The sequence below is a fragment of the Lacerta agilis genome, chromosome 16 (assembly GCF_009819535.1).
Source record: "Lacerta agilis isolate rLacAgi1 chromosome 16, rLacAgi1.pri, whole genome shotgun sequence".
NCBI lineage: Eukaryota > Metazoa > Chordata > Lepidosauria > Squamata > Lacertidae > Lacerta > Lacerta agilis.
The window spans coordinates 35,252,623-35,277,644 of NC_046327.1; the positions used below are offsets into that span (position 1 = coordinate 35,252,623).

General features: G+C 50.0%; 1 protein-coding gene across 1 annotated transcript in view; it reads left to right on the forward strand.

Moving 5' to 3' along the window:
- GRIPAP1 (GRIP1 associated protein 1) overlaps positions 1–24,452 on the forward strand; it is a 61,380-nt gene extending 36,928 nt beyond the window's left edge. The window contains exons 22-26 of the mRNA XM_033172912.1: positions 5,513–5,640; positions 6,775–6,903; positions 7,833–7,926; positions 18,764–18,918; positions 23,952–24,452. Of these exons, the coding sequence (XP_033028803.1) occupies positions 5,513–5,640; positions 6,775–6,903; positions 7,833–7,926; positions 18,764–18,918; positions 23,952–24,044 (599 nt within the window). The 3' untranslated portion in view covers positions 24,045–24,452. The remainder of the gene's footprint in view (positions 1–5,512; positions 5,641–6,774; positions 6,904–7,832; positions 7,927–18,763; positions 18,919–23,951) is intronic.
- The last annotated feature ends 570 nt before the right edge of the window (positions 24,453–25,022 follow it).

Sequence of the window (25,022 nt, forward strand, 5' to 3'; positions counted from 1 at the left end):
CGGCCTCTGCTCGATTGCAGAATGTACGCCTTGCAAGCAGCCAGGTTCAATCCCTAGCACACAAACAGCCCATCCATTGTCACAATGGGCATTTTGCTAATAAAAGGCTTAAAAAGGTAAAGGTAAAGGGACTCCTAACTGTTAGGTCCAGACGCGGATGACTCTGGGGTTGCGGCGCTCATCTCGCTTTATTGGCCAAGGGAGCCGGTGTACAGCTTCTGGGTCATGTGGCCAGCATGATTAAGCCGCTTCTGGCGAACCAGAGCAGCGCACGGAAATGCCGTTTACCTTCCCGCCGGAGCGGTACCTATTTATCTACCTGCACTTTGACATCCTTTTGAACTGCTAGGTGGGCAGGAGCAGGGACCGAGCAATGGGAGCTCACCCTGTTGCGGGGATTCGAACCGCCAACCTTCTGATCAGCAAGCCCTAGGCTCTGTGGTTTAACCCACAGTGCCACCCGCGTCCCAATAAAAGGCTTAGAAAGGCTTAAAGTGCTTCACTTAGGTTATCTCAGTGATGCTTACAGCTGCCCTGTATGGGGGCATTCTGATCCCTTGTGTTTCCCATGGCTAGTGGGGGACTGAAGCTGCAGCAGATGTGGCTCGCCTTTAACCAACAAACTCGTGGCAAAGATGGGAGTTGTATCACTGTCTTCACATTTCCATGCAATGGAGGGGAAATTGGATCTACTGCTCAGCTTCTCTCTACATTTTCTCTGCTGTCTTTCTAAAGTTGGAATTTGTGCTCTTTCAGTTCTTTTTGGTTTGTTCCAAAGGATCCTGACCATTTTAGCTGTCCCATGTTATGGGGATGTGGAGGTATCTGATATCCTACCTTTTAATCTATAGGGTTTATGGCAAGCTGGTTTATGGCAAAACAACCACAATAACATAAAACACAGTTGGTTAAGACACATTTGTTGTATAGTCGTTTAGTCGTGTCCGACTCTTCGTGACCCCATGGATCAAAGCATGCCAGGCACTCCTCTCTTCCACTGTCTCCCGCAGTTTGGCCAAACTCATGTTAGTAGCTTCGAGAACACTGTCCAACCATCTCGTCTTCTGTCGTCCCCTTCTCCTTGTGCCCTCAATCTTTCCCAACATCAGGGTCTTTTCCAGGGAGTCTTCTCTTCTTATGAGGTGGCCAAAGTATTGGAGCCTCAACTTCAGGACCTGTCCTTCCAGTGAGCACTCAGGGCTGATTTCCTAAAGAATGGATAGTTTTGATCTTCTTGCAGTCCATGGGACTCTCAAGAGTCTCCTCCAGCACCATAATTCAAAAGCATCCATTCTTCGGCTATCAGCCTTCTTTATGGTCCAGCCACATAAAAACACGTAAGATGTTGCAAACCACAAGCAAAAACAAAATACAGTAACATTATGCATCATAATAAGCCCAAGTTTCCCCTGTTAAAGTTATGTTTCTGCTTGTTGTTTAAAGCCTTGTGAGCGTCCCCTGGACAGGAGTTTCGTAACCTCCGCACACTGTTCAGAAGGCTGTGCTTCGTGTAGCCACCCACCCCACTTCAGATGGCAAAGCAGAGCCTCTGAGGGTGACTTAGGAGCCAATATAGTTTCTTATGCAAGACTCCTAGAGCTGGAAAGTGCCTGGCAGGTCTTCTAGTGCAGGCATGTCCAACAGGTAGATCATGGTCTACTGGTAGATCACTGGACGTCTGTGGTAGATCACTGGCTCCCCCCAAAGAAGCTCAGCAGCTTTGGCACCCCTAAAAAAAGCTCCACATCTTTGCCCTGAAGCCCCCCAAACAGGACTTTCCCTCCTGAAAAAAAGCTCAACTTTGACCCGAACCCCCCAAAACATGGATAGCTTTCCTTCCTTAAAGAAGCTCAACAACCTCGACCTAAACCCTGCAAAAGGGGGTAGATCACTGCCAGTTTTTAATTCTGTGAGTAGATTGCAGACTCTTGGAAGTTGGCCACCCCTGTCTAGTGCAACTCACTGCTCAGTGCAGGATCTGCTACTGCAGCATCCCTGACAGATGACTGTCTGCCCTCTGCTGAAGCACCTGCAAGGAAGGAGAGCTCTCGAGGCAAACTGACCCACTGTCAAACAGCAACCCTCAAGGTACTAGTGGTCTTCAGCCTTGTAGTCCAGCATCTTCTATTTTTATTTAAAAACAAAAATAAGGTTACACACCATGAAGATTGTTTCCCAGTAATATAATCTGGATGTTAGCAAGACATTAGTGACAGTGGCCAGATTCTTTTTAACTTTATAATTTGGTTTTTAAAAAATAAAATAAACCGCTGTATTCATTAATTCACCGCAGTCTTTAATTCATAGCTGTCTTGCAGTTGTTTCATTGACAAGCTCCTGCTTTCGCTCCCCTCTTTGAGAATCGTATCAAATGATTTGCCAAAGGGGGGTCATCCCACATTACGATAAATTCGTATTCACTGTCAAATGATGCAGTCCTGGTAGATGAGGCCCTTGTGATACCAGCCAAGCCCAGGTAGGAGGACTGAGACAGGAGAGCTGGGAAGAAAGGAAAAACGGCCCCCGGCCCCTGGATCCCCACCGAGCAGATGATTTGGGAACCCCTCTGGTCTTGGATACTGGTTCCCCTTCCAGAGGCTTCTCTGCAGTCAGCTTTGCTAAAACGCATTTTTTAAAAAAAACAAAGGAAGCCAGCTCAGTTGTTTAGGGGGTCTGGTGTATGCACCAGATGGTCTGTACTGGAGGCTGCATTCTGCAATCTGCTGTGTAAAAAGTGTCCCTCGTCTTTCGTGTGTGTGTGTTGGGTGTGTGTGTGTGTGTGTGTGTGTGTGTGTACGTGTACTCAAGCAGATTTATATCCTGCCCTTTCTCTAATGAATTCAGGATAGAGTACACATTTCCCCACCCCCATTTTTATATAATCACAATAGCCATGTGAGGTAGGTGAGACTGGGAAATAATAACCTACGGTAATCCAGCGAGTTTTGTGCCCAAGCAAGAATGGTAATAGCAAAGTTTTGTTTATTAGACCAAGGGTGGGCTAAATCTTGACCCACTAGTGGATTAGTGGGCATTTTTTCCTGGGATTCTGAGAGAATTCTTGACTAGCTAGTGCTTGATCTGATCCATTAAGGTACTACTTTATGCTCTTCAGCAGCAAGAATACAGACCCAGGATCACTTCATACATGTGAGTTACACTTTAGCTGTGTTAGAGATCTTGAGTATGTACTCTTGATGTGTACATTATAAAATGCACTGGTAGACTGTGGGCCTTCCTTTTTTTATTCTATTTTTAAAAAAGGTAGACCACACAAGACTAGTTGGTTCATTCCTGTACATCAGCTCTCAGCACTTGGGCTTTGCAGTGTATTTCAGCACTTTGGACAGCTCCTTGGTCCTATCCCTTAGAATGGAGATGGAGAACTTGGGGCCCTCCAGGTGTTGTTGGATCCCAGCTCCCATCATCCCCAACCAGCATGACCAATGCTCAACATCTGGAGGGCCACAGGTTTCTCTTCCTGGCCTTAAGAGAAGAAGATGCAATAATAATACCAATGCTAGTAGTAGTAAGGTACTCCTGACTGTTAGGAGGACTCTGGGGTTGCGTGCTCATTTCACTCTATAGGCCGAGGGAGCTGGCATTTGTCCGCAGACAGCTTCCAGGTCATGTGGTCAGCATGACTAAGCTGCTTCTGGCGAACCAGAGCAGCGCACGGAAACACCGTTTACCTTCCCACCGGAGTGGTACCTATTTATCTACTTGCACTTGATGTGCTTTCAAACTGCTAGGTGGGCAAGAGCTGGGACCAAGCAATGGGAGCTCACCCCGTCACGGGGATTCAAACCGCCAACCTTCCGATCGGCAAGCCCTAGGCTCTCGTTTAGACCACAGCGCCACCCGCGTCCCAGCTGGTAGTAGTAGTAGTAGTAACTGTTGTGATGTACAGGAGCCCCACAGGAAGCGTTCAGGAGTCAAGCTGGATTTTCAGTATGGGTTTATTCAGTTGCAGTCTTGCGGCATCGTAAAACAAGCAGTGTTGGTACACTCAAGATACACAGCACACAGGTGGGATTACATTCAGGGAGGAGCCATCACCTCTTCACACCCCTACCAACTAACTGAAGTGGGAAGTCAACCATGCCTCTTTATACTAGCTGGATCAGTTAGGCAACGCCCCATGTCTCGTGATGCTTAGTCATCACATGCTGCTGAGTCAGCATTCCCAATTAGCACAGAGTGTTTAACTCCTTGATACCCACAACACTTCAACAGTAACAATATCTTGGACTTCTGCTGTGTGTATCCTGACCAGAAATAAAATATAGGGTACCTTTGGCAGGAGGGATTCCAAATGAGGCTGGCTGGTACATTGCAGCATAAGCTTTCATGAACGTGAGCAGACATAGCACAGAAGCTTAAAGCTGGGAATTCAACACAGCCAAAACTCTTCAGACTGCCGGGAATCTCCCATGTGACAAACACCTTGGGCTTGTGTGCAAACACCATGCCCCCAATGCGTTAACCATGGTTGGGGAAGTGGGCTTTGGGGGTGGGTTCTCTCAAATCCCCCTGCTGGCCTTTTGCATGATTCAGAGTTACATTGACACCAACCTTTACAACGGCCAGTGTTTCGTTTTAACCAGCTTATGGGTCCTGGTTAAGATGCATAGCATTCACCATTCTATAAGAAGTATTAGCTGAGAGTAGAAGCCAGTAGAGGGAAGTCGGATTTGTACTGGGGGTGGAGGCATGGGTCTAGGGGAGTCTGGGATCCAGCAGCCTGCTGCTGATCCCTAATCTGTGGTTAATGGGTTCTGAATGCTTGCCTCCACTGGGAACCTTGTGTGTTCTTGATTATGTAAACAAGATTGGTTCTGTCTAGCTCCTAGGGGCCACTCGGGAGTCCTGCTTTTGCAGGGAGGTGGTTTCTCCTAAGGAAAGAAGTTGGCGTTGTTTGGGGGGAGATGTGAGAACAGTGAGATCAGTTTAGGACAAGATTCAGCCGCAGAGCAGTGCGGGGGGGTGGGGGTGGGACCAACATCCAAATGCTCAGGTAAATGCTGCTTTGGGCAGACAGTCTCTGACACCATCTTTTTTTCAAAATACTCCTTGGGATATGCTAGGAAATAGCACCTTCTGGGAAATCAGATCCCCCAGGGAGCTAAACTAACCACTCAGCTGGTTCTTTGCAGCCAGGTACTTTCAGAGATTTGAGGGTGGGGAGGGGGAGAGAGAGAAGACCCTTAATCTGTGTTTAATATGAACTGGAGCTTGTTCATGCCAGCCCTGTTTGAGGAGCAGATACCAGCCTGTGATGTGCGACGGACATTACCTATATGTGTGTGTGTGCTTTCTGACTGTTGAAAGTATTGTCTCTGAGCATGTAGAGAGTGTTCTTCCTGTGCCAAGGAGCTGCCCCCCAACTAGCAGCTGCACACCCGAGGGTTACAAGGCAGGGCATTGGGGAGCGGCTGTGGCTTTCTAGCCGCTTTGGACCCCAGAACTGCCACCCTTCTTGGCGTTTCTAACATTGTGCTTTGCCCTCCAGGAATCGAGGATCTTGTCTTGGCGGATATCAGCTCGCCAAGCAGGGCACAGACGGGAGACAGCAGCAGCATCTCGTCCTTCAGCTACCGTGAAATCATGAAAGAGGGATCAGGGGCCGGCAGCAACAAGGTGAGGCATGATAGGTGTCAAGAGGTTTGGCTTTAGGTGCCAAGGACGCCAGAGCTCTTGATGGGGTGAGGTCTTACTTCAGCCCTTGGGTATAATTTCTCTTCCTGCACCTGTAGATGGGAGCAGACACCTGGAGCTTGCCTTTCAAAAGCAGTGTCTATCCTCAGATTTGAGGAAGGGCCATGGCTCAGTGGTAGATCATTATAAGCAGAAGGTCCCAGGTTCAGTCCCTGGCATTTCTAGGTAGGGTTTGGAAAGATCCCTGCCTGAAATCCTGGAGAGCAGCTGCCAGTCAGTGTAGACAGTACTAAGCTAGATGGACCCAAAACAGCTTCCTATGTTCTAAACTTTCACTCCTGGGTTGTTGGTAGTTTTCCTATGGTGCCATTTTAGGGATGGTGCTGTGGGAGTCCCTGTCCCCATGCAACTGGTCTTGCAGACAGCACAAAGACTCCTTCACCTCTATTTCTGGCCAGCTCATTGATTCTACCCAGGGGGTGATAGTTTATAACTGATCGACTTGATCTATGTATTAGCTGCACGAGCCAAAGGAATCCTTTTGTTGTTGTTTTTAAAGGTTGCCTGTGTGTGTGTGTGTGTGTGTGTGTGTGTGTGGTTGTTTGACCTGCCTTTGAAGTTGCCACAACAAAGACTCTTAAAATAAACTGGGTTTGTTATTCTCCACCCCTGCAATATAATCTTGAACATATCCAAGAGAAACTCTCACCCACCCACTGACTTCTTTTCTCCCAAAGTCTCGTCAGAAGATTGGAGAAAATGGGCTTCTGTAAGAAGAAGAAGAAGAAACAGCCAATCAGTTCTTTATTGGAAGATTGGTCAGGGTGTCAGGCATGAGGTTCCTTGTCCTACGCTATAGGTTGATGGATATTCTGTGGGTGGCTAGCAGCTAGATTGGTAGCTTGGGGCCTACATCACTATTATTGTTACTTAATTTTTTACATGCAGTTTTGATGTTAAAGTTAAATAACGAGACACCTTTGGGCACTTTGCAAAATGAGAGAGAAATGTTTAAAATTACTTTGGGGGCAGAGGATGATGGGTGCAGTGAAAGGCTCGGCTTTGGCTGCCAGCCTGCCTGCCTGCCTGCCTGCCAATCCACTTCTCTGCTTGCAGTCCACCACAGGCAGCCCGCAGTCACAGTCGCAACCCCCTCGGCCAGCTGACCTCTCGGATGAGGAGATCTCCGAGCTCTTCCAGCGCCTGGCAGAAGTTCAGCAGGAGAAATGGCTGCTGGAGGAGAAGGTATGGAAACCTTTGCAGGCGCGGTTTTTGAAAGGCAGTATAGGCTCTTGTGTGGCACCTTACGACAAGTACATACTGGCTTTCCTGCAGTATGGCTGGCCCAGCCGGATGTCTGTACACAGTGATACACTCCCAGCTCCTGCCAGTGACTGAGAACGTTACCTCTCGGGAGTTTTGCCTGTGCTTGACTCTGTGGTAGGGGTGCAGAACTTTTATCAGCCTGAGGACGGCATTTCCCCTGGAGAACTTTTTCTTGGGTGGGGGGGACATGCGAGGGATGGTGTTAAGTTCAGGGGCAAAAAGTGAGTGGGTTGGTGGATGTGATTATTAACCTTTGTACAGTAGGCTATTTCGAGCCACGCAAAGCCAGAGGTTCCTACATAGACCCCTGTCTCTATCAACCATTCAGAAAAGCAAGAGGCGTTGCAGTTCAGAGTTACATTCCAGCCACACAAAACACACTTCCAAGAGGGTGTGGAGCAGTACCAGCGAGTAGAATGTGGCAGGGCCCTAGTGAGAGTCCTGAGGGCCACATCTGGCCCCCAAGGCCTCTAAAGTCCCCAGAGGGAACCACCATGTAGCAGCACATTCTGAACTTTGGGAGATTATTTCCAGAGCCCAGACTTCCAAGAATAAAGTCAGTGATGATGGGGTTAGATGGAGGAATATGTTTAGCCAGGAGCTCCGTCTGTAAAAGCATGAGACTCTTAATCTCATGGTCATGGGTTCAAGCCACACCTTGGGGGGGGGGGAACCCCTGCATTGCAGAGGGTTGGATTAGATGACCCTCATGATCCCTTGCAGTTCTATGATCCTATGATCTAAGAGGCACGGGCAGGCCTGTCATTGGTGGAGTTTCTGGATTCTAGGGCTTTGGGGGCAGGTAAGCAGCACTGGCTGTGAGGAATGATGCCATCTCCCTTTGCTAGGTGAAACACCTGGAGGTCAGCAGTGCTTCCATGGCTGAGGACCTGTGTCGGAAGAGTGCCATCATCGAGACGTATGTCATGGACAGCCGCATCGGTGAGGACTCCTGGCAGTCAGGAGGGAATAAGCTCGGGCAAACCAGGGGCTAGTGGCCTTGACCTCCGCTTGGTGGGAGGGGGTGGATTGAAGCAAAGATTGTGTGTCCAGGAATTTCAGGCTAAGAGATCTACTATGGACACCCGAAGATTCTCTCTGCTTCCATTGGATAGTGGTCCTAGGCCGCTGAATAGGCTTGCAGCTGAGGTGAGCTCTGAATCGGGGCCTCACACTTGACACAGTTCTGTGGGGTAATTCCCAATGGGTAATACCTAGTCAGGCCATGAGGCAAAGTGAGGTGGCTGCCTCAGGCAGCAGGAACCACCGGGGCAGCAGATCTCATTGTTGATCTCTCCCCCCCCCCCTTATTCCTGATGTAGATCTTCTCTCATCCTTTGTTTCATGGTGAGGAGGGGCGCCATTTTGGGGTCTGCAGGGAATAAGAGGTGATGTTAGGTCAGGAAGGAAGTTTGAGTGGAGTGCCCATGTCCCTCAGTAGTAGTCAGCAAATGAGGGGCAGAACTGGGCAGGCATAGTTGCAGTGTCTCTTTTGGTCACACTGGACCATGGGTAGGCAAACTAAGGCCCAGGGGCCGGATGCGACCCAATCACCTTCTCAATGCAGCCCGCGGACGGTCCGGGAATCAGCGTGTTTTTACATGAGTAGAATGTGCCCTTTTATTTAAAATGCATCTCTGGGTTGTTTGTGGGGCCTGCCTGGTGTTTTTACATGAGCAGAATGTGTGCTTTTATTTAAAATGCATCTCTGGGTTATTTGAGGGGCATAGGAATTTGTTCATTATTTTTTTCCAAAATATATTCCGGCCCCCCACAAGGTCTGAGGGACAGTGGACCGGCCCCCTGCTGAAAAAGTTTGCTGACCCCCGCACTGGAGCATAACCAACCGATCTGAGACTTTCTATATACATAGATCTTAGGAGAAACTTAAGGTGCTTTGGAAATATTTTATATTTAGGGATATACATCCATTAAAGAAATAACACGAATCATAAAAAAATAGAAAATACTTTCCAGTAGCACCTTAGAGACCAACTGAGTTTGTTCTTGGTATGAGCTTTCGTGTGCATGCACACGAAAGCTCATACCAAGAACAAACTCAGTTGGTCTCTAAGGTGCCACTGGAAAGAATTTTCTATTTTGTTTCGACTATGGCAGACCAACACGGCTACCCACCTGTAACGAATCATAAAAAATAGTGTTATAGTTAGAGTCCCCGCCTCATTCTAGCTTACAAGTCCAGAATGTGACATGTCTCAACTTCATTTTAAAGAAAGACCAACATCATGGCTGCTAGGGGGGAAAATGTCAAGGGTGTGTGGATAACATTGGCTAAAACTGCGGGAGAAGATGGATCTCAGAGGGGTCTCCTGAGACTTTGACGCCTCACCTCCTTTTTTGGCTAACCTCTCTCTTCCACCATCCATCCTTCTTGTACACGAGGGAAGAGAGAGGATGGTAAAAATTCCACACTTCACACTCTAGAATGGAAACGGAGGTGCCCTTTAAATGTTACACTGCCGCCCTGGGAAGTGTCTTTCTGTAGGTTCATCCCATGGCACACCTCTGACATTTCAATAAAGGCCTGAAGCCACACACAACTTTCCCACCGAATCTGCACCTGCCTGCCCATTCCGTGGGAGTGACGCTTTGCCTTCAGCCTGTCCCCCACCTTTTAAGAAAGCCTTGAAGTGTGGGGCACGGAGTAAATCGGAAGAAGCTAAATTACCGTATTTTTCGCTCCATAAGATGCACTTTTTTCCTCCTAAAAAGTAAGGGGAAATATCTGTGCATCTTATGGCGCGAATGGTGGTCCCTGGAGCTGAATTGCCCAGGAGCCAAAATAGGATCATGCTTTTTATTTTACAAAGAGAAAAGGAGGTGTTGAAAGGATTCCGCTCAGCAGCTGATCAGCAAGAGATTGGGAGAAAATAAGAGTCCCCGCCCTCTTGCCCAGACCTCCATTGTTGAATGTGCTGCAGAGGGAGGTTGTTTGTTTCCCCAGCAACATGTGACTGGCTGATTAGATTATCTGTCTGGAAACTGTAGAAAAGGCTCCCTTTCCTTTAGAAGCTGCAGGAATGTGAGTTGAACCCCATAAAAACGGGGCTTTTCCTCTTTGCTTTTCCCCCTTTGCAAAAGGAGCTTTGCTTTTCCCCCTTTACAAAAAAAAACCACTGCAAAACTTTTGGCTGATCCTCAAAAAACAGGGTTTCTCCCTTTGCAAAAAAAGGCTGCAAAACTTTTAGCTGATCCTCAAAAAAGCAGGGCTTTTAGAGGAGGAAAACCAGAAAAAATGTGTTTTTTCTTGTTTCCTCCTCTAGAAACGAGGTGCACCCTATGGTCCGGTGTGCCCTATGGAGCGAAAAATACGGTATTTCAAACCGGCCAAATTTGCAGAACTCATGCTTGTGGGAGATGGGCAGGTGTACACACATATTAGCAGCTCCCCCTTTTTGCATATTTGACTGCTAATAGGCACAGAGTGAATTTGGGCAGCAGGCATGAACCGTGGCCTCTACGTTAGCAGCCTTGCACATATTTGGGGGGTAGGGTGCAGGTATCCTCTTTTAAGCACTGGAAAGGTTACTGGGCCTGTGAAGCTAGGCCATGAAGAGGGGTGGAGCTGGAAAGAGCCCTTTGAAACGTCCCCTGCCTGCGTGTGGCTGTTCCTCCTCGCCCGTGTTCCTGGCCAGGATCTGGTGTCCCTGGCCCTCCCACCTCTGCATTCCTTCCGTGACAGGCCGGGCCTGCGAAAGGGACCTTTTTGTGCCATCGGTGAAGTCGAGGGGGCCGGCCCCTCCTCTGCAGCAGCCGGAATGACAGCCTCCGTGGGGACCTGCTGTCAAACCCTGTTAGCGCCACTTCCCGTCACCGGGCCCAGACAAAGGCAGGAGGAAAGGGCTGCTCCCACTCGGCTTCACTGCAGTACAAAGGGAAGCACCCGCCACGTCCCTCTATCTGGCTGCGCCATCTCCTCCTTTGCTGTGCCCTTCTGGCTCTGCGGCTCCTCTTGCAGGCCTTGCAAAGTCTGCAGGATCTGCTGGATGTTCACTCAGGGCTTGCTTTTAACACTTCTCCTGGCTTTTCATTTTGTTTTCCTTAAAGTTTCTAGCCCATATGGTTGCAGAGGTAAGCTTGAAAGAGTTGCGGTTCCTTCTAGAGGCCCTGTGGGAGGTGACAGCTCAGTCCCAAGCCAGCCGTCGTCAGTCCCACAAAGTGGTCCGATGGTACAGGATGAAGCAGGTCCAGACAGTGTCCTGTGTGGGGAGGCCGCCTGGGAACTCCCATCTTTGTACTGCCTTGGTCTGTTGTGGAGGAAAGGCAGGGCAAAAATGAAATAAGTACAAATAAAAATAGATCTGCCGGGGTTCCCCCCCCCCCTGCTGCCCACCCATGTCTCACTCCTTCTCCTCTACTGTATAATTTTGCCGTGAGGATGAGAGGACTGAACCCTGTGTGGGTGTGAGCATGAGTTCAGTATTAAGCTTCAGATAGGATCCTGAGCACGAACTGTGGGGTCTTCGTTCGCTACATCCACACACGCAAATCTGCTGCCTTGAATAAGCTGCTTCTGTGCTCAGTGCTGGATGGAACTGGTGTCTTAGCATGTTAACTCCTGGCACTTCTGAGATCAGATAATCCTTGTGACAGAATTCCTGCTTGATGTTGCTTTTCAGAGAGCAGATCATTGGTAATATGGCTTTCACAGGCTCTGGGTTGCTGCCATTTGCCCTCTGGATGGTGGTGGTGGGATCTCTCGATGGCCGCATGTTACCTGCATGGCTAATATGTAAGAGAGAGAGAGAGTGCAGGAGAGGCTCTGGTTATGCAATGTGCATCGTGGCCAATGTAGGTTTTGAATTCACATCAGAAACCTGACTGAGGCATCAAGCCTTGTGTGGTGTGAAATCACCCTTGATGTGAAAGGGGGCTGACGTGAGGGCCGCCGCTACGGCCCTCAGCCAGGATTCTTTGATATAAGAGAGCCTTCAGATCCTTTGCAAGTTTGATTCCACTGATCTTTTAAAAATTCCTCTCTCATACTTCCGGCACCCTTGCCAGCGTTCTCTTCTGCAGCATTACACCTTCAACGTTTCCAAAGCTTGTTGAAGCTTTTGGAGCTCCCAATTCGCCCTTTGGGGATCATGGTCCCTTGGCTTATTCAGTTAGTCTTAACCAAGACGCTTTGTTGGGGTAGGGGCCGAAAATTGTGCCTCGACGGAAGAACATTTCCACAATCCACAAAAAGGATTTGCATCTGTTTGCATGATGCGTTCTGCTACTCCACGTGGGATAGAGTCGAGATGCTTTGCATTGCAATGAAGCCCCATTTCCTGACCAATGGAGATCCTCCTCCGTCCTCCTCCCTCCCTCTATCTTGTGCCTTCCAAAATTTCACTCCAGCAGCCTTAAGGACTAGAAGCGTCTTTCCCTTAAAAAAATTAAAATCAAAGCTGCAAATCTCATGCTACTGAAATTTGTATCTGCCACCAGATTCCACGGCTCTGCTGTGTGATTGCAGAACCATTGCCTATACTGAACTTTAGTCCCAACTAACTTGGGGGAAAGGGGGCTGGGCCCCAGATAAGGATCTGACCACAGCCTGCAGTTGCTCTGGTTTTATTCCGACTACCAGTGAAGTATAAATTCCACAAGTTTGGGGGGGGGGGAGTTTGAAGTAGGGAGACAGCTGCTCGGGACTTCAGCTTCACTTTGGGGCAGGTGGAGAAAGCAGAGGCCCCCCCGTATCTCTTATGGAAGTGGCTTCTCTGTGCTTAGTGGGCTTCCTCCTTGGCAAGAGTGAAAGAGATGGAGGAGGGCTCTTAAGTCTTGCAGGACTTGGAGATTGGATGTTCCATTATAGGTGGAAGGTACAGCCAGGGGGAGAGTCAAGGGAGAGCTCTCTTTGTTTTTTGTCCCGCTTTCTACGCACCAAGGTGGAAAGCACAGGTGGCCCCCGAGTCTCTGCTCTCTGCACGAGAATGTGCAGGCTCAGCAGATTCATTTGGCAAGTCAGTTGGAGCGAGAAGCCAAGACGCCAGGCCATGAGGATTCTCATTCCTGATTCTCATTCCCAGAGTCCCTCTCCGACGGACTCTGCAGTCCGTCCCCCAGTCCCACAAACCCACATAGCATTCACAGAGGGATTGTCCCCTCCGTTCTGCTTTGTTTTCCCTGGCTTTGAGCCCCCCCAATAAGAACCCCCACCCTACTCTCACCCCATTGGTGATCCCGCTGCCATAGCTTTGGCCCACCAGAACTTGCCAAAGAGCAATCAATGGTGTTGGACTCAGCCACAGTGCTAAGGGTGTGTGTGAGAGAGGGCCCTGCAATGTGCAAAGGGCCTCTCCTGTGCTTGGAGTTAAAAATCAGGCAACCGGGGTGGTGGGTCCTCTTGAGCGGCTGTGGATAAGTTTTCCATACTTCCACGCAGAACTGCGCCGCGGGCAGGGAACAGGAGCCGGTTATAAATAGCTTGCGCAGGGTCGCCTTCGCCTCAGCTTGGCAACACACAGCCCAGCCAGTGAATATTTCATGAATGCTAAAAATACATACCTCCTCCTCCTCCTCCTCTTGCATCTTGTGCCACTTCCTTCTGCCTTTGTCTGTCATTCTCAAGGCAGATTTGTCCTCCAAATCTTTGTAACTGAACCCAGAAGTCACTGCTGGCCCTTCTGCTCCAACCACTTGACCCCGCTGCCCCAGGAGTCCTCAGGCTGTGTGTGTGTGTTTATCTCTCCAATTAACTCCTCTTTTATTTCTACCTCTCCTACAATATAAACTAGATGCATTTAGCCTCAGACAACTACCTTAGGTTTTGATAATTGAACTGAGGTTCCCTCTCCTTCCATCTCTGGGAGGGGAGTGGGCTCCGTGGGTTTGGGCTTTGCAGATAGGAGGCTGAGAGGAGAGCGAGAAGTTTTAGGTGGGAGGCTTGGTCCAGGGAAAGGATGGCAAGCCTGGTGAATTGTGCGGGGGCAGATAGTGGTTCATACTCTAGGCCAGTGTTTCTCAACCGGGGTCTCCAGCTATTGTTGGACTACAACTCCCATCATGCCTGGCTAGCAGGACCAGTGGTCAGGGATGCTGGGAGTTGAAGTCCAACAACAGCTGGAGACCTGAGGACGCTAAACACTGCCCTAGGCATTATTCCTAAAGCTTATGAGAGTGGGCCAGGCTTGTGAACTCTGGGACCAGCCAGAGGAAAGTGGGCCTGATGTCAGTGTACTCATCAGCTAGGAGAATGGGGGAGAGAGAGAGAGAAGCAGCAACACTAAGGGAGCAACAAACAAAACATCGGTGGTTTTCCATTCCCATTGCAAAATAAAATAAAATTAAAAAATGCTGACAATTAAATGTTTCCAACTTAGGTTTAAAAATGCTATTGAGAGATCCACGGAACAAACCAAACCAAAAGAAAAATTTGAGACTCCATGAGCAGGTGATGCAGTTTGGCAATGGGGCATACGATATATTGGGTATAGGTAGATATTCTGAATTATTCTGTTTCTGTGATGCCTCTGCTTTTGTACAGCAAGATGTCAGCCCAAATGCACACGCAAGTCCTTTGAAGATTTCATATCTCCATTGCAAAAAATGGGGGGGGGGGAATCACATGCCGTGGGGGGGGGTCGGGAGATGATAACATCAGTGGGAAGAAAGGGGCAGCTTTTGCACTCCGAAGCCCCACGCTGGCCAACCTGAGCAGGAGGACTCAGAGGCTGCGACCCCTACTGGACGGTAGGGCGGATTTTGAAGGTGGAGGAGCTGCATGGGCTGTTGGAGGCGATGCAGGGATTTCACTCGGTGCTTTTAAGACACGCCTAGTCATTTGGATGCTGCTGCAGGTCTGCCCTCTTTATCAACAGCAGTTAAGCACAGCACAGAGTGAAGCTTTGGCAGGCAATCGGCCCAAATGCTAATGCACCTGTTATCCTGCCCTAAAGAGCAGCTTCCTAGCTATGCCAGACTTCATGCTCAGGTTGGCAGAACCTTCTGTTAGTTTAGACTGTTATCAGCACCCGGCCAGGGTGGGCAAAGAGCTGGGTTTCCCCCCACCTTTCGGTGAATGCTAACAGACAGAGGTGGGCACGTGTGGGATTGCGGTACATGACTTTTGCAGGCTGCAGAATTAGGCTGTTTTTGTTGTTGTTTTTGTTGTTGTTTAACAGTGGAGAATTTTAATTTTTAAACTTGCGTATCCTCAGCCCTGGGGAAGGGCGCCCCGGAGATCACAACTCATGTTGACAATTGTGCACAAGGGACACCGAAGTGGTTGTGGTAGTCACTCAGGGTGAACCGAAGGGTGTCACAGGCGACCCTGTGTACGTGGCACGTATGAGTTGGGTTTGGTGGCGGGAGGAGCGGAAGCCGGGAGTCAGGATTCCTGTAAGGTAAGGGGTGTTGTGGGGGTGAGCAACACATGACGGCACAGCCAAGGGATGGAAGGATTTCTGTCTTGAGAGACAGGCCGGCTGATGAGTCCTGAAGCTGCAGAGCAGGGAGAGCAGGCGGCATCGATCTAGGTGTCAGGGTTACTTTAGCTCGGCATCAGTCTGGTGAATCAAGGGAGCAAACTGCAACGGACAGTTACTGGGGCAGCGGGGGAGAGATGCGCAGAGGCCTTTTCCCACAGCCTGCGGAAAGAGCGCAGGAACCCTGGTACTCAGCCTTAGCCTTTTGGCTACGACTCTTTCAAGTACTTATTACAAAGCACAGAGGGTGCTACCATCTAAGGTTCGTCCTCGCAGCTGCTTGGAATAGAGCTGCATTTGCAACGGGTGTGTGCTGTGCATAGAACCAGGGCTAGCATGGGAGTTGCTTGGAACTTTTGCATTTTAAAATAACCGGCCCCATAGGAAGGAGTAGAAGTGGGGTCAAACCCAGGGGTGATGGGTCAAGACGCGGAACCTAGAGGAATCTGGTGGTCCAAGACAGAGCCAGGATGGAACCTGGCAGGTTGTTGAGTGGAGATGGGCAGTAAATTCCAGATTCTGGTTTCTTGAAACTCGGTACTGATTAACTCACAGATCACGGTTTTACCACGCAGCCTGGTTGGCCACCTGGCATCCCTAGGATCGACTCGATGGTGTTGCATCTAGCCTGTGGCCATTCATTCCCTTATATCCCCAGACATGTGCTCCCCAAGTGTGGTTACTCAGTGGTGAAGTAGGAGCACTCTGCACAAGCTCAGAGGAAGCTCTTGCTAGTTCATCCAGAGCTCAGCTCTGTTTTTTCAAAACAGGCTCCCAAGCGAGTGTGTGTGTGTGTGTGTGTGTGTGTGTTTTATGACGCCCTTGTACCTGGTGATAGCCTGCATCCTCCTTTCAGCTTGCATGCCTGCCTGCCCCACCAGTCCAGGCACTGGCTGTGGTGTTAATGGTGGCCATGCGGTATCCATCCCCTGCAGCAGATGTCCCCCTCATCCGTCCGGTGAGCCTGCCTTCCCACTCACAGAAGCTGCAAAAATGCAGGGAGGCCTCTTGGCTGCTCCTTCTAGCATACAAGTTAAGAATCTCATTCAGTTCCTCTTCCTCTTTTCCGTTTGAAGCCAGTTTCTTGGGGTGGGTGCAGAGGATGTGTGGCTGCCGTTATCTGTTTCCCTGCTGTTTTGCTAATTTCATGGCTGAGCAGGTTTCAGGGAAAGACCCCAAATTTATGTCAGCTCCCTAAGGAGTTCAGAGCATTCCCAGGCTCTGGAGAGGAGGGCAATGAGCAATGGTTAGAGAGCAAGGGAAGTGATGGTTGGGGAGAGAGACTAAAGTGCCAGTTCTGAAAGGAGGAGCTGGTGATGGGAGGAAAGTGGTGGATATCACTGTTGTTGTTTTTAGTATACTTAATGCAACACCCACTAGTGGGAGAGGAGGGTGTGTTTGTGTTGCCCCTGGGGAAAAACACTCATTGTTTAGGTGGTTTTTCTAGGCGTGGGGGCCTGCAAACAAAGGTGAGATGGTTTCAGCGCAGCTCCCTCCCAATGCTTATTCAGAGCAAGGGATAGCATGGCCTGCTTTCACTCTGAATTGGCTTTTTACCATTGCCACCCAAGCAAATCTGGCGCTGCAATTGCCTCGTGTCTCCCACATGATCCCTGGTTGTCTGGGATCGTTCAGAGAAGGGAGGGCCCAAGAAGAGAAAGGGGAAATTATTTTCCTCAAGGGTGTCTCATGGTATTTGTTACTCCCATTGGAGAAATGACCAAGAGGCCCTCAAAGTAGCTTGCAGTAAGCAGACAGTCATATGGAAACCATGACAATAAAGTAACTATAAAACCAGCTCAGCAGCTTTGGGGAGAAGGCTAGCCATATCGACCCGAAACCGTGTTTGTTTAATGCACTTCTAGTCTCCAGGGGAAAGAGTCCTGCAGAATGTCCTGGGAGACTTGGCTCCAGCAGGGAGGTGGCATAGCTTGCCTTCTGTTTAGGAAGGGACCTGGAGCAAGACTGCTGCCTGAAAGTCCTGGGCATGAAGTTTGTTGCATTTTACAAGTTATAATGCTAGTGCTTCTGTCTCATTTTCCAGCATTTCCCTTTTTGCACTGCGCTACTGGTTGTGTTGAGGGATGCGGGTGGCGCTGTGGGTTAAACCACCGAGCCTAATCCTCACGACGGGGTGAGCTCCTGTTGCTCGGTCCCAGCTCCTGCCAACCTAGCAGTTCGAAAGCACGTCAAAGTGCAAGTAGATAAATAGGTACCACTCCGGCAGGAAGGTAAACGGCGTTTCCGTGCGCTGCTCTGATTTGTCAGAAGCAGCTTAGTCATGCTGGCCACGTGACCCAGAAGCTGTATGCTGGCTCCCTTGGCCAGTAACGTGAGATGAGCGCCGCAACCCCAGAGTCGTTCGCGACTGGACCTAATGGTCAGGGGTCCCTTTACCTTTACCTTTAACTTTAACTTTACCGGTTGTGTTATGGAACTTTGGTTTTTCGGCAGTCCAAATTTGAAATGGTGGGAAAGAACTGTAGGCTGGGATGCCGTTCCACATTTCATGTCATTTCATCACATGACATTACATGGTGAAATTCTCTGAGTTGCAAGTGGAAATGGGGTTGCAAATGGATTTTTTCCCTGGGAACAAGTAAAAATTAGCACTGGACTTCTGCTAGATTCCACCAGATTTCCTGACGTGGCTTTTTGCAGCCTTGATGTGCCACTCAGGAGGAGTCAGTCTCTTTCTGCCTCTCTGAGGTCCTAGACCTATATCTTTTGCTGCTACTTCAGATTGGTGTTGGGGAGAAGTACATCTTCTATACAAGTCCCCTCTGTGTCATACATTTAATATCAAATCACTTTCTAACAGTCATGGCTTCTGCCAAAGAATCCTGGGAACTGTAGTTTCTCAAATGAGCTGAAAGTTGTTAGGAGAGACCCCTCTTTCCCTCACAGAGCTACAATTGCCAGTGTGGTTTAACAATCAATCTCCCTTCCCAGGGAACTCTGCAAGGGGAATAAAGGTCTCCTAACAGCTCAGCAACCTTAAGGAACTACAGTTCCCAGGATGCTTTGTGGGGAAGCCATGACTGTTTACAGTTGCATGATACTGCGTTAAATGTATGGTGCAGATGGGGCTATAGAAAGCTAGTTGTCAAGGAGCAGGATTCTAGCAGAGTCCTGACATGCTAGCTTTCTGTGTACAGAGAATTTTTGGGGGGTTAAGGAGCATCTAGTCGTGTGAGGCCCCCTTTTGCTGTCACAAATGGTGCAGCCCTGACAGGTTTGCCCTCCCCCCCGAACTAAGTTTGAGATGCCCATCAAACCACAACACACCCACTTCCTCTCTCTCTCTCTCGACTCTCTTCCTCTCTGCCCATTTCTGACAGACGTGTCGGGGGCCCACGGGCAAGTTGACCGCAGCAGCTTGAGCAGCGTCTTGCGGGACCTGGTGAAGCCGGGAGATGAGAATGTGCGGGAGATGAACAAGAAGCTTCAGAACATGCTGGAGGAGCAACTGACCAAAAACATGCACTTGCAGAAGGTTTGTGGGCGCAGCCTTGGGGACCACGGGAGAGGTGTGTGCTTGGGGGGGGGGCATTACCCGAGGGTGCTAGAGATGGGAGCCAGATCCAGGAGAACGGCAGAGCCAAGAGAAGACAGCCAGCCCTGAACCCCACTCCCCAGTCCAAATTGAAAGTCGCCATTAACATAGTGCAGATAGATCTCATCTTTCATGGGGGTTACATTCCAAGCTACCATGCAAAGCCAGAAGAACAAAACAAAAACCCTGACAACCGAGCAAATCGCCCCAACCCTTCTCTGAGAGCCAGTGTGGTGTAGTGGTTAAGAGCGGTAGACTTGTAATCTGGTGAACTGGGTTCGCGTCTCCGCTCCTCCACATGCAGCTGCTGGGTGACCTTGGGCTAGTCACACTTCTTTGAAGTCTCTCATACCCACTCATCTCACAGAGTGTTTGTGGTGGGGGAGGAAGGGAAAGGAGAATGTTAGCCGCTTTGAGACTCCTTCGGGTAGTGATAAAGCGGGATATCAAATCCAAACTCTTCTGATGATGATGATGACGACTCTCCAACCTCCTCCACAACTCTCTCCATGCACCTCCAAAATTCTCTGCAGCTTCCTCGGCTCCCTTTCCACACTCCACCGACTCTCCAGACACACCCAAATGCTCTCCCAGTAGCTGATGGGTTTGCCAGTCATCCCCCCTCCTTTTACCCTCCTTCCCCTTTGCATTTATTTATTTTTCACCAATCCACATAAAGTTGCAGTCACGTAAAGGAAACCAGTGACCTCCCTGTATAGGATCATGGGCACGTGGCTGAACACGTGTCAGCCTGGATAAAGAGTGTGGTGCTGATAACGCCAAGGTTGCAGGTTCAATCCCTGTACGGGACAGCTGCATATTCCTGCATTGCAGGGGGTTGGACTAGATGATCCTCGGGGTCCCAGCTCTACAATTCCATGATTCTATGTGGTTAAAGTGTTCCTAGTTTATACATGTAACATACACACAACAATGCAAGGGAGAAAGTTAGAAGTCCTAGCTAACTTTTTGGAGGGGCAGAAAGCATGCGGTTGCTGCCTGCAGTCTGGAATGGTACAATCCAGGAGCAGTTTTTCCATAGGATGTGGGTCCTTCCGAGGAGGACCAGGGAGCTACTAGAGGAGGTACCATCTCATCCAACTCGGTTCCCCCTGCCTGCTGCATCAACTGGGTTCTGTGCTCTCACCTGGCTGGGCTAATCGACAGCACTGCTCAACGCTGGGGCCACACCTGCTCCTGCAGACTCTCCTTGTGTTCTCCTTTTAGAAAGACTTTGCCCCTAGATGTGTTGTTATTGTTTAGTTGTTTTTGTTTTAACTATTTACTTGTGTTTTTACCTTGTATTTTATCCTGTTAACCACCCTGGGGTCTTGTGATGAAGGGCAGTATAATAATAATAATAATAATAATAATAATAATAATAATAATAATTATTATTATTATTAGACAGTTCCTTGTGTGGAAAAGGAACTCTGCACATGCTCAGAAGCACACAATCTGAGGTAGTAGGGTTTTTGGGGTATTTCCCCCAAATAAACAATTGGCACATGTAAATTGCATGGGGTCAAGAGAGGAAGAAGAGTTTGGATTTGATATCCCGCTTTATCACTACCCGAAGGAGTCTCAAAGTGGCTAACATTCTCCTTTCCCTTCCTCCCCCACAACAAACACTCTGTGAGGTGAGTGGGGCTAAGAGACTTCAAAGAAGTGTGACTAGCCCAAGGTCACCCAGCAGCTGCATGTGGAGGAGCGGGGAAGCGAACCCGGTTCCCCGGATTATGAGTCTACCGCTCTTAACCACTACACCACACTGGAAGGAAGCCTTATTGGAGCACCTAGCTCCCCAGGGACTAACAGTGGCAGAAATGGATTGGGTGGGGCAAATGCTGCAGGGAGGGATCCCAGCAAATAGCAGCAGAAGGTGGGGTCAGTGGGAGGAGAGTCCTGCTGCAGTTTAACAGGGACATGCAACTGCAAAATGGAGGCCAGTAAGGGCTTGGGGTGGTTCCAGAGAGATGGCAAGCAGGGTGGCAAAGGGGCCAGCTTGGAGGCCGCCATCACAGTAAACCAGCAGCAGGGGCCCGGGGCCGTTCCCCACAAGCCCGCTTTCATCCCACCCCTGTTTTCACATGCAACTTCAGGCGCGGGGCTGGTACATGTACCCAGCCGCTAAGGAACAACTGAGAGCTGAAAGTGAGCTGTGGAAGGGGGAGCAGCTCCAGAGCTGCAGGAGATGGGGAGAGATTTGCCCCAGGCGAATAAGGGCAGCTGGCAGCTCCTGGGACGCTGGCAGCTTTTCCGGGTGCTCCTGCCGTGAGCCCACGGGGGGCAGGGCTCCCGCAGCTGCCCTCCCGCTTCCTCTCGCCATCCTCCTGGTTTCGGGATGCAGGTCAAGGTGACTGTGAGGGGAACCGAGGACGCCAGCGGGAGCCTGGCTCCTGGCACCGAGCGGCAGCTGAGGGAGTAGCAGGTTTCCCTCCCCATTACGGGCCGTGGTGACCTTGAGCTGCAGAGGAGGAGCAGCCGCCGCTGCCGCTTCCTTGTGCCAGAGATCTGCTGGGGCTGGAGCCGCCTCTCTCCCCGTGTCACAAATGGGTGACCACCCAAAGCCAGAGAGGAAGCCTGCTCCCTGGGCTGTGGTGAGGCTGCCTCTGGGTGGGGCTGAGCAGTCAAACAGAACAGGACAGGGTATGCAGGGCAGAAATTGTCCCGGCAGCCTTGAATAGGGGCAGGTGGTGGTGGGAGGTCCGCTCTGGCCATCACAGGGGGTGCTGTGTCCTGGCTGTTGCCCCTTTTGGGCCCTCCTCTCCCCGGGAAGATGCAGGGGGGGGGGGAGAAGAAGAGGATGTTAGTGCCCTTCCCAGCCCTTGTGCTCCGAGAGCCCTAAATGCTCAGATCCTGCACAAGAATTACTTGAGAAGAGGCAGTGAGAGCCTGGGCACAAGACCCAGCCACCCAGAATCCCACCTAAGGATGAAGAGCACCATATATAGGATATTCTGATCATATGCAAAGGGTTTTCTCCCCACCCCACTGTATTCTTCCCTTTGGAAAACTTGGCAGCAACTTGCGGGGTGGGGGAGGAATTAATGGGAAATATGTCTTCCAATGCACCCCTATCAGCCACGAGAGCTAAGTGAACCCTCCATGTTCAGAGGCAGTGTACCTCCAAATACCAGCTGATGGGGACATGGCAGCAGGAGGACACCAGTCTTCCTGCCCTGCTCTTGCAAGTTTCTCAGAAGCATCTGGCTGGCGGCTGCTTAGCAATCAGGGCTGTGTAGACCTTAAGCCTGATCCCGCAAGGCAGTTCATGTGCTCACCTGTTTTAACCACCAGCGCTCACAAACACAGGCTAGGGAGAGGCGAGAGGGAGCCCGCCCCAGCAAAAGACTTTGCAGCATATTGGCCTTCCCCCCTTTCCTTTTTCAATATTAACTTGATGTAGAATCTGATCCTTCCAACGTCCTAATGGAGCAAGGGGACGAAAGAGTGATGTCAGCGGAAAGAGGTGGCTATTTATAGCTGCATCTGAGTGGGGAGGGATGGGGGGGGGAGCGGAGCTGCTTCAGAGGACGGACTGTCAAGGTTGGGGCTGCAAAGGAGCGGTCAGTGTGGGGGGGCGAGAGGGAGGATGCTGTCTTGGAGACAGGGTGGGCGTGTTGCAGGGGGTGCAAATCCACAGGAAATGTGGTGCTGGGGGGGAGGGGGAGGAGGGGTGTGGGGTTTGGGGCAGGCGAAGTTGTGTGGGTGACCTGAGTGGTGGCCTCCAGGGGGCGCTGTGCAACTGGGAAAGAGGCTACCAGCCAGGCATACTGCAGGTGGTGTGGATGGGGGAGGCACCGGTCAGAACAGGGGGGGGGATGTGGGGGGCATGCTGTAGCCAAGGGAGCGTGGTCTGAGAGTTGGCACATGGCTTGCATCCAAGAAGGCACCCTTTTACTATCGAAATCTACACTTGGTTCATTCTCTCTCTGCCTCTTTTATTGATTGTGATTGGTTATCTCGTGATTTTTTTTTTTTTAAAAAACGTTTTCCTCTGAACTCAAGCCCAAATGGTGATCAATAAGCAATTTTTAACTGCATAATCCGATAATGAATTTATATCTTTATAATAAATTCCTGCTTCTTGGGAGAAAAGCAATGACAAACCTAGACAGCATCTTAAAAAGCAAAGACATCACCTTGCCGACAAAGGTCTGTATAGTTAAAGCTATGGTTTTCCCAGTAGTAATGTGCGGAAGTGAGAGCTGGACCATGAAGAAGGCTGATTGCCGAAGAATGGATGCTTTTGAATTCTGGTGCTGGAGGAGACTCTTGAGAGTCCCATGGACTGCAAGAAGATCAAACCTATCCATTCTCAAAGAAATCAGCCCTGAGTGCTCACTAGAAGGACAGATCCTGAAGTTGAGGCTCCAGTACTTTGGCCACCTCATGAGAAGAGAAGAATCCCTAGAAAAGACCCTGATGTTGGGAAAGATGGAGGGCACAAGGAGAATGTTAGCCGCTTTGAGACTCCTTCGGGTAGTGATAAAGCGGGATATCAAATCCAAACTCTTCTTCTTCTTCTTCTTCTTCTGTTGTCGGGGTTGCCAACTTACTGTTTTGAAAAAAAGACTCTCCCCTCTCCCCGCTGTCCCTGAAGAGGACAAAAAGAGCTAAGGCAGTAGTGTCTCAGAGGCAAGCCAGAACTTGATGGGCCAGAAGCAGGGCTTGAAGAAAACTGGCCGGCCAGGGTGGAGCCTGGCAGAACATAGAATCGGAAGGGGCCTCGGGGGTCATCTGGTCCAGCCCCCTGCAATGCAGGACTCTTTTGCCCAACACGGGGCTTGAACCCATGACCCCGAGATTAAGAGTTTTACCAGGTAGCCGCAAATGTCGACCATTAACCCAAGTAGGGGCAGAGTGTGAATATGGGCAGGGTTTGTCCTGTGGGAGTTGGTGCACCCTCTTTTCTGTGGGCTCAGCTGACCTGCTTCTCCCCCTTCCTTCCTTTCTTCCCCCCTCACCAGGATTTGGAAGTGCTCTCCCAGGAGATTGTCCGCCTCAGCAAGGAGTGTGTTCCATCCCCTGACACTGAGCCTGCCCTGGATGATGCCGTCTGAGCTCAGTCCCGTCCTGTGATGCCCCGTCCTTCACTATGCCCTCGACTGCACTGCTGGCACGGGAGAGGGGGGGTGGTATTGGCGCCTTCTGCCTCCTTCCCGATGGGTCAATTCTCTTAACCTTGTTTTGTTTTAGGGAGGTGTTCAGTCCTCTCCAGCTAGCTGTCTTTCCCCTTTGCCCTTTAACCGCCTCCCAACTCAGGCCTCCCCACTCCCTGCCCTGAAACAGATTTGTTTCTCCTAAGTAACACACACACTGACTATCCTCTATCTGCTTCTCTTTACGGCTGTAAATGCTGGCCCTTTAAGAAGCACTGGTTGAGGTGGCCTTCCCGCAGCAGCACTCCTTGTGGGCTGGAGGGCAAACTGCAGCTTGGTTCTCAAAATTGACCCGGGGTGGGGTGGGGTGGGGTGGGATGCGGTGAACAGAGGGAAAGAACAGAGGAGCTGCAAAGCAGAAAGGGAGGCGTTCCTGCCATGGTAAACAGCCATTTCAAGCACCACTCTTGAAATACTATTGCTCTGGGGATGTTTAACTTCCTCCCAAGCCTCTCTGGCTGCACCCGACTCTTCAAGCTACATCTCTGAATCCTACAGCTTCACCTTCCCGATTCATTCATAACACCCCCTTCCCCTCTTCTTCCATCACCTTGCATGCTCAGTCAGTCCTGAATCTTATTCTGCCCCGGCTCTACCCAGCTGTTGCTGCTGTTAATAAAAGAAGGTAAAATATTATAGATAAATAAATATAAATATATATATAGACACACATATATATATATTTGTGCTGATTCCCTTCCTCTGGGTGGGACTTGACCCAAGCGGAGCAAAACCCTTATGTCTCCAGGAGGGGGGGGGCTCTTGGGGCTCATTCAAGGTTCCAGCTGCACTTTTTTTTTCCCCTGTTGGGTGAGGGTAGCGTGTGTGTTTTATTTAACGTATCAATGACTTGTACAAGGCTGTAATTGTTGAGCAACT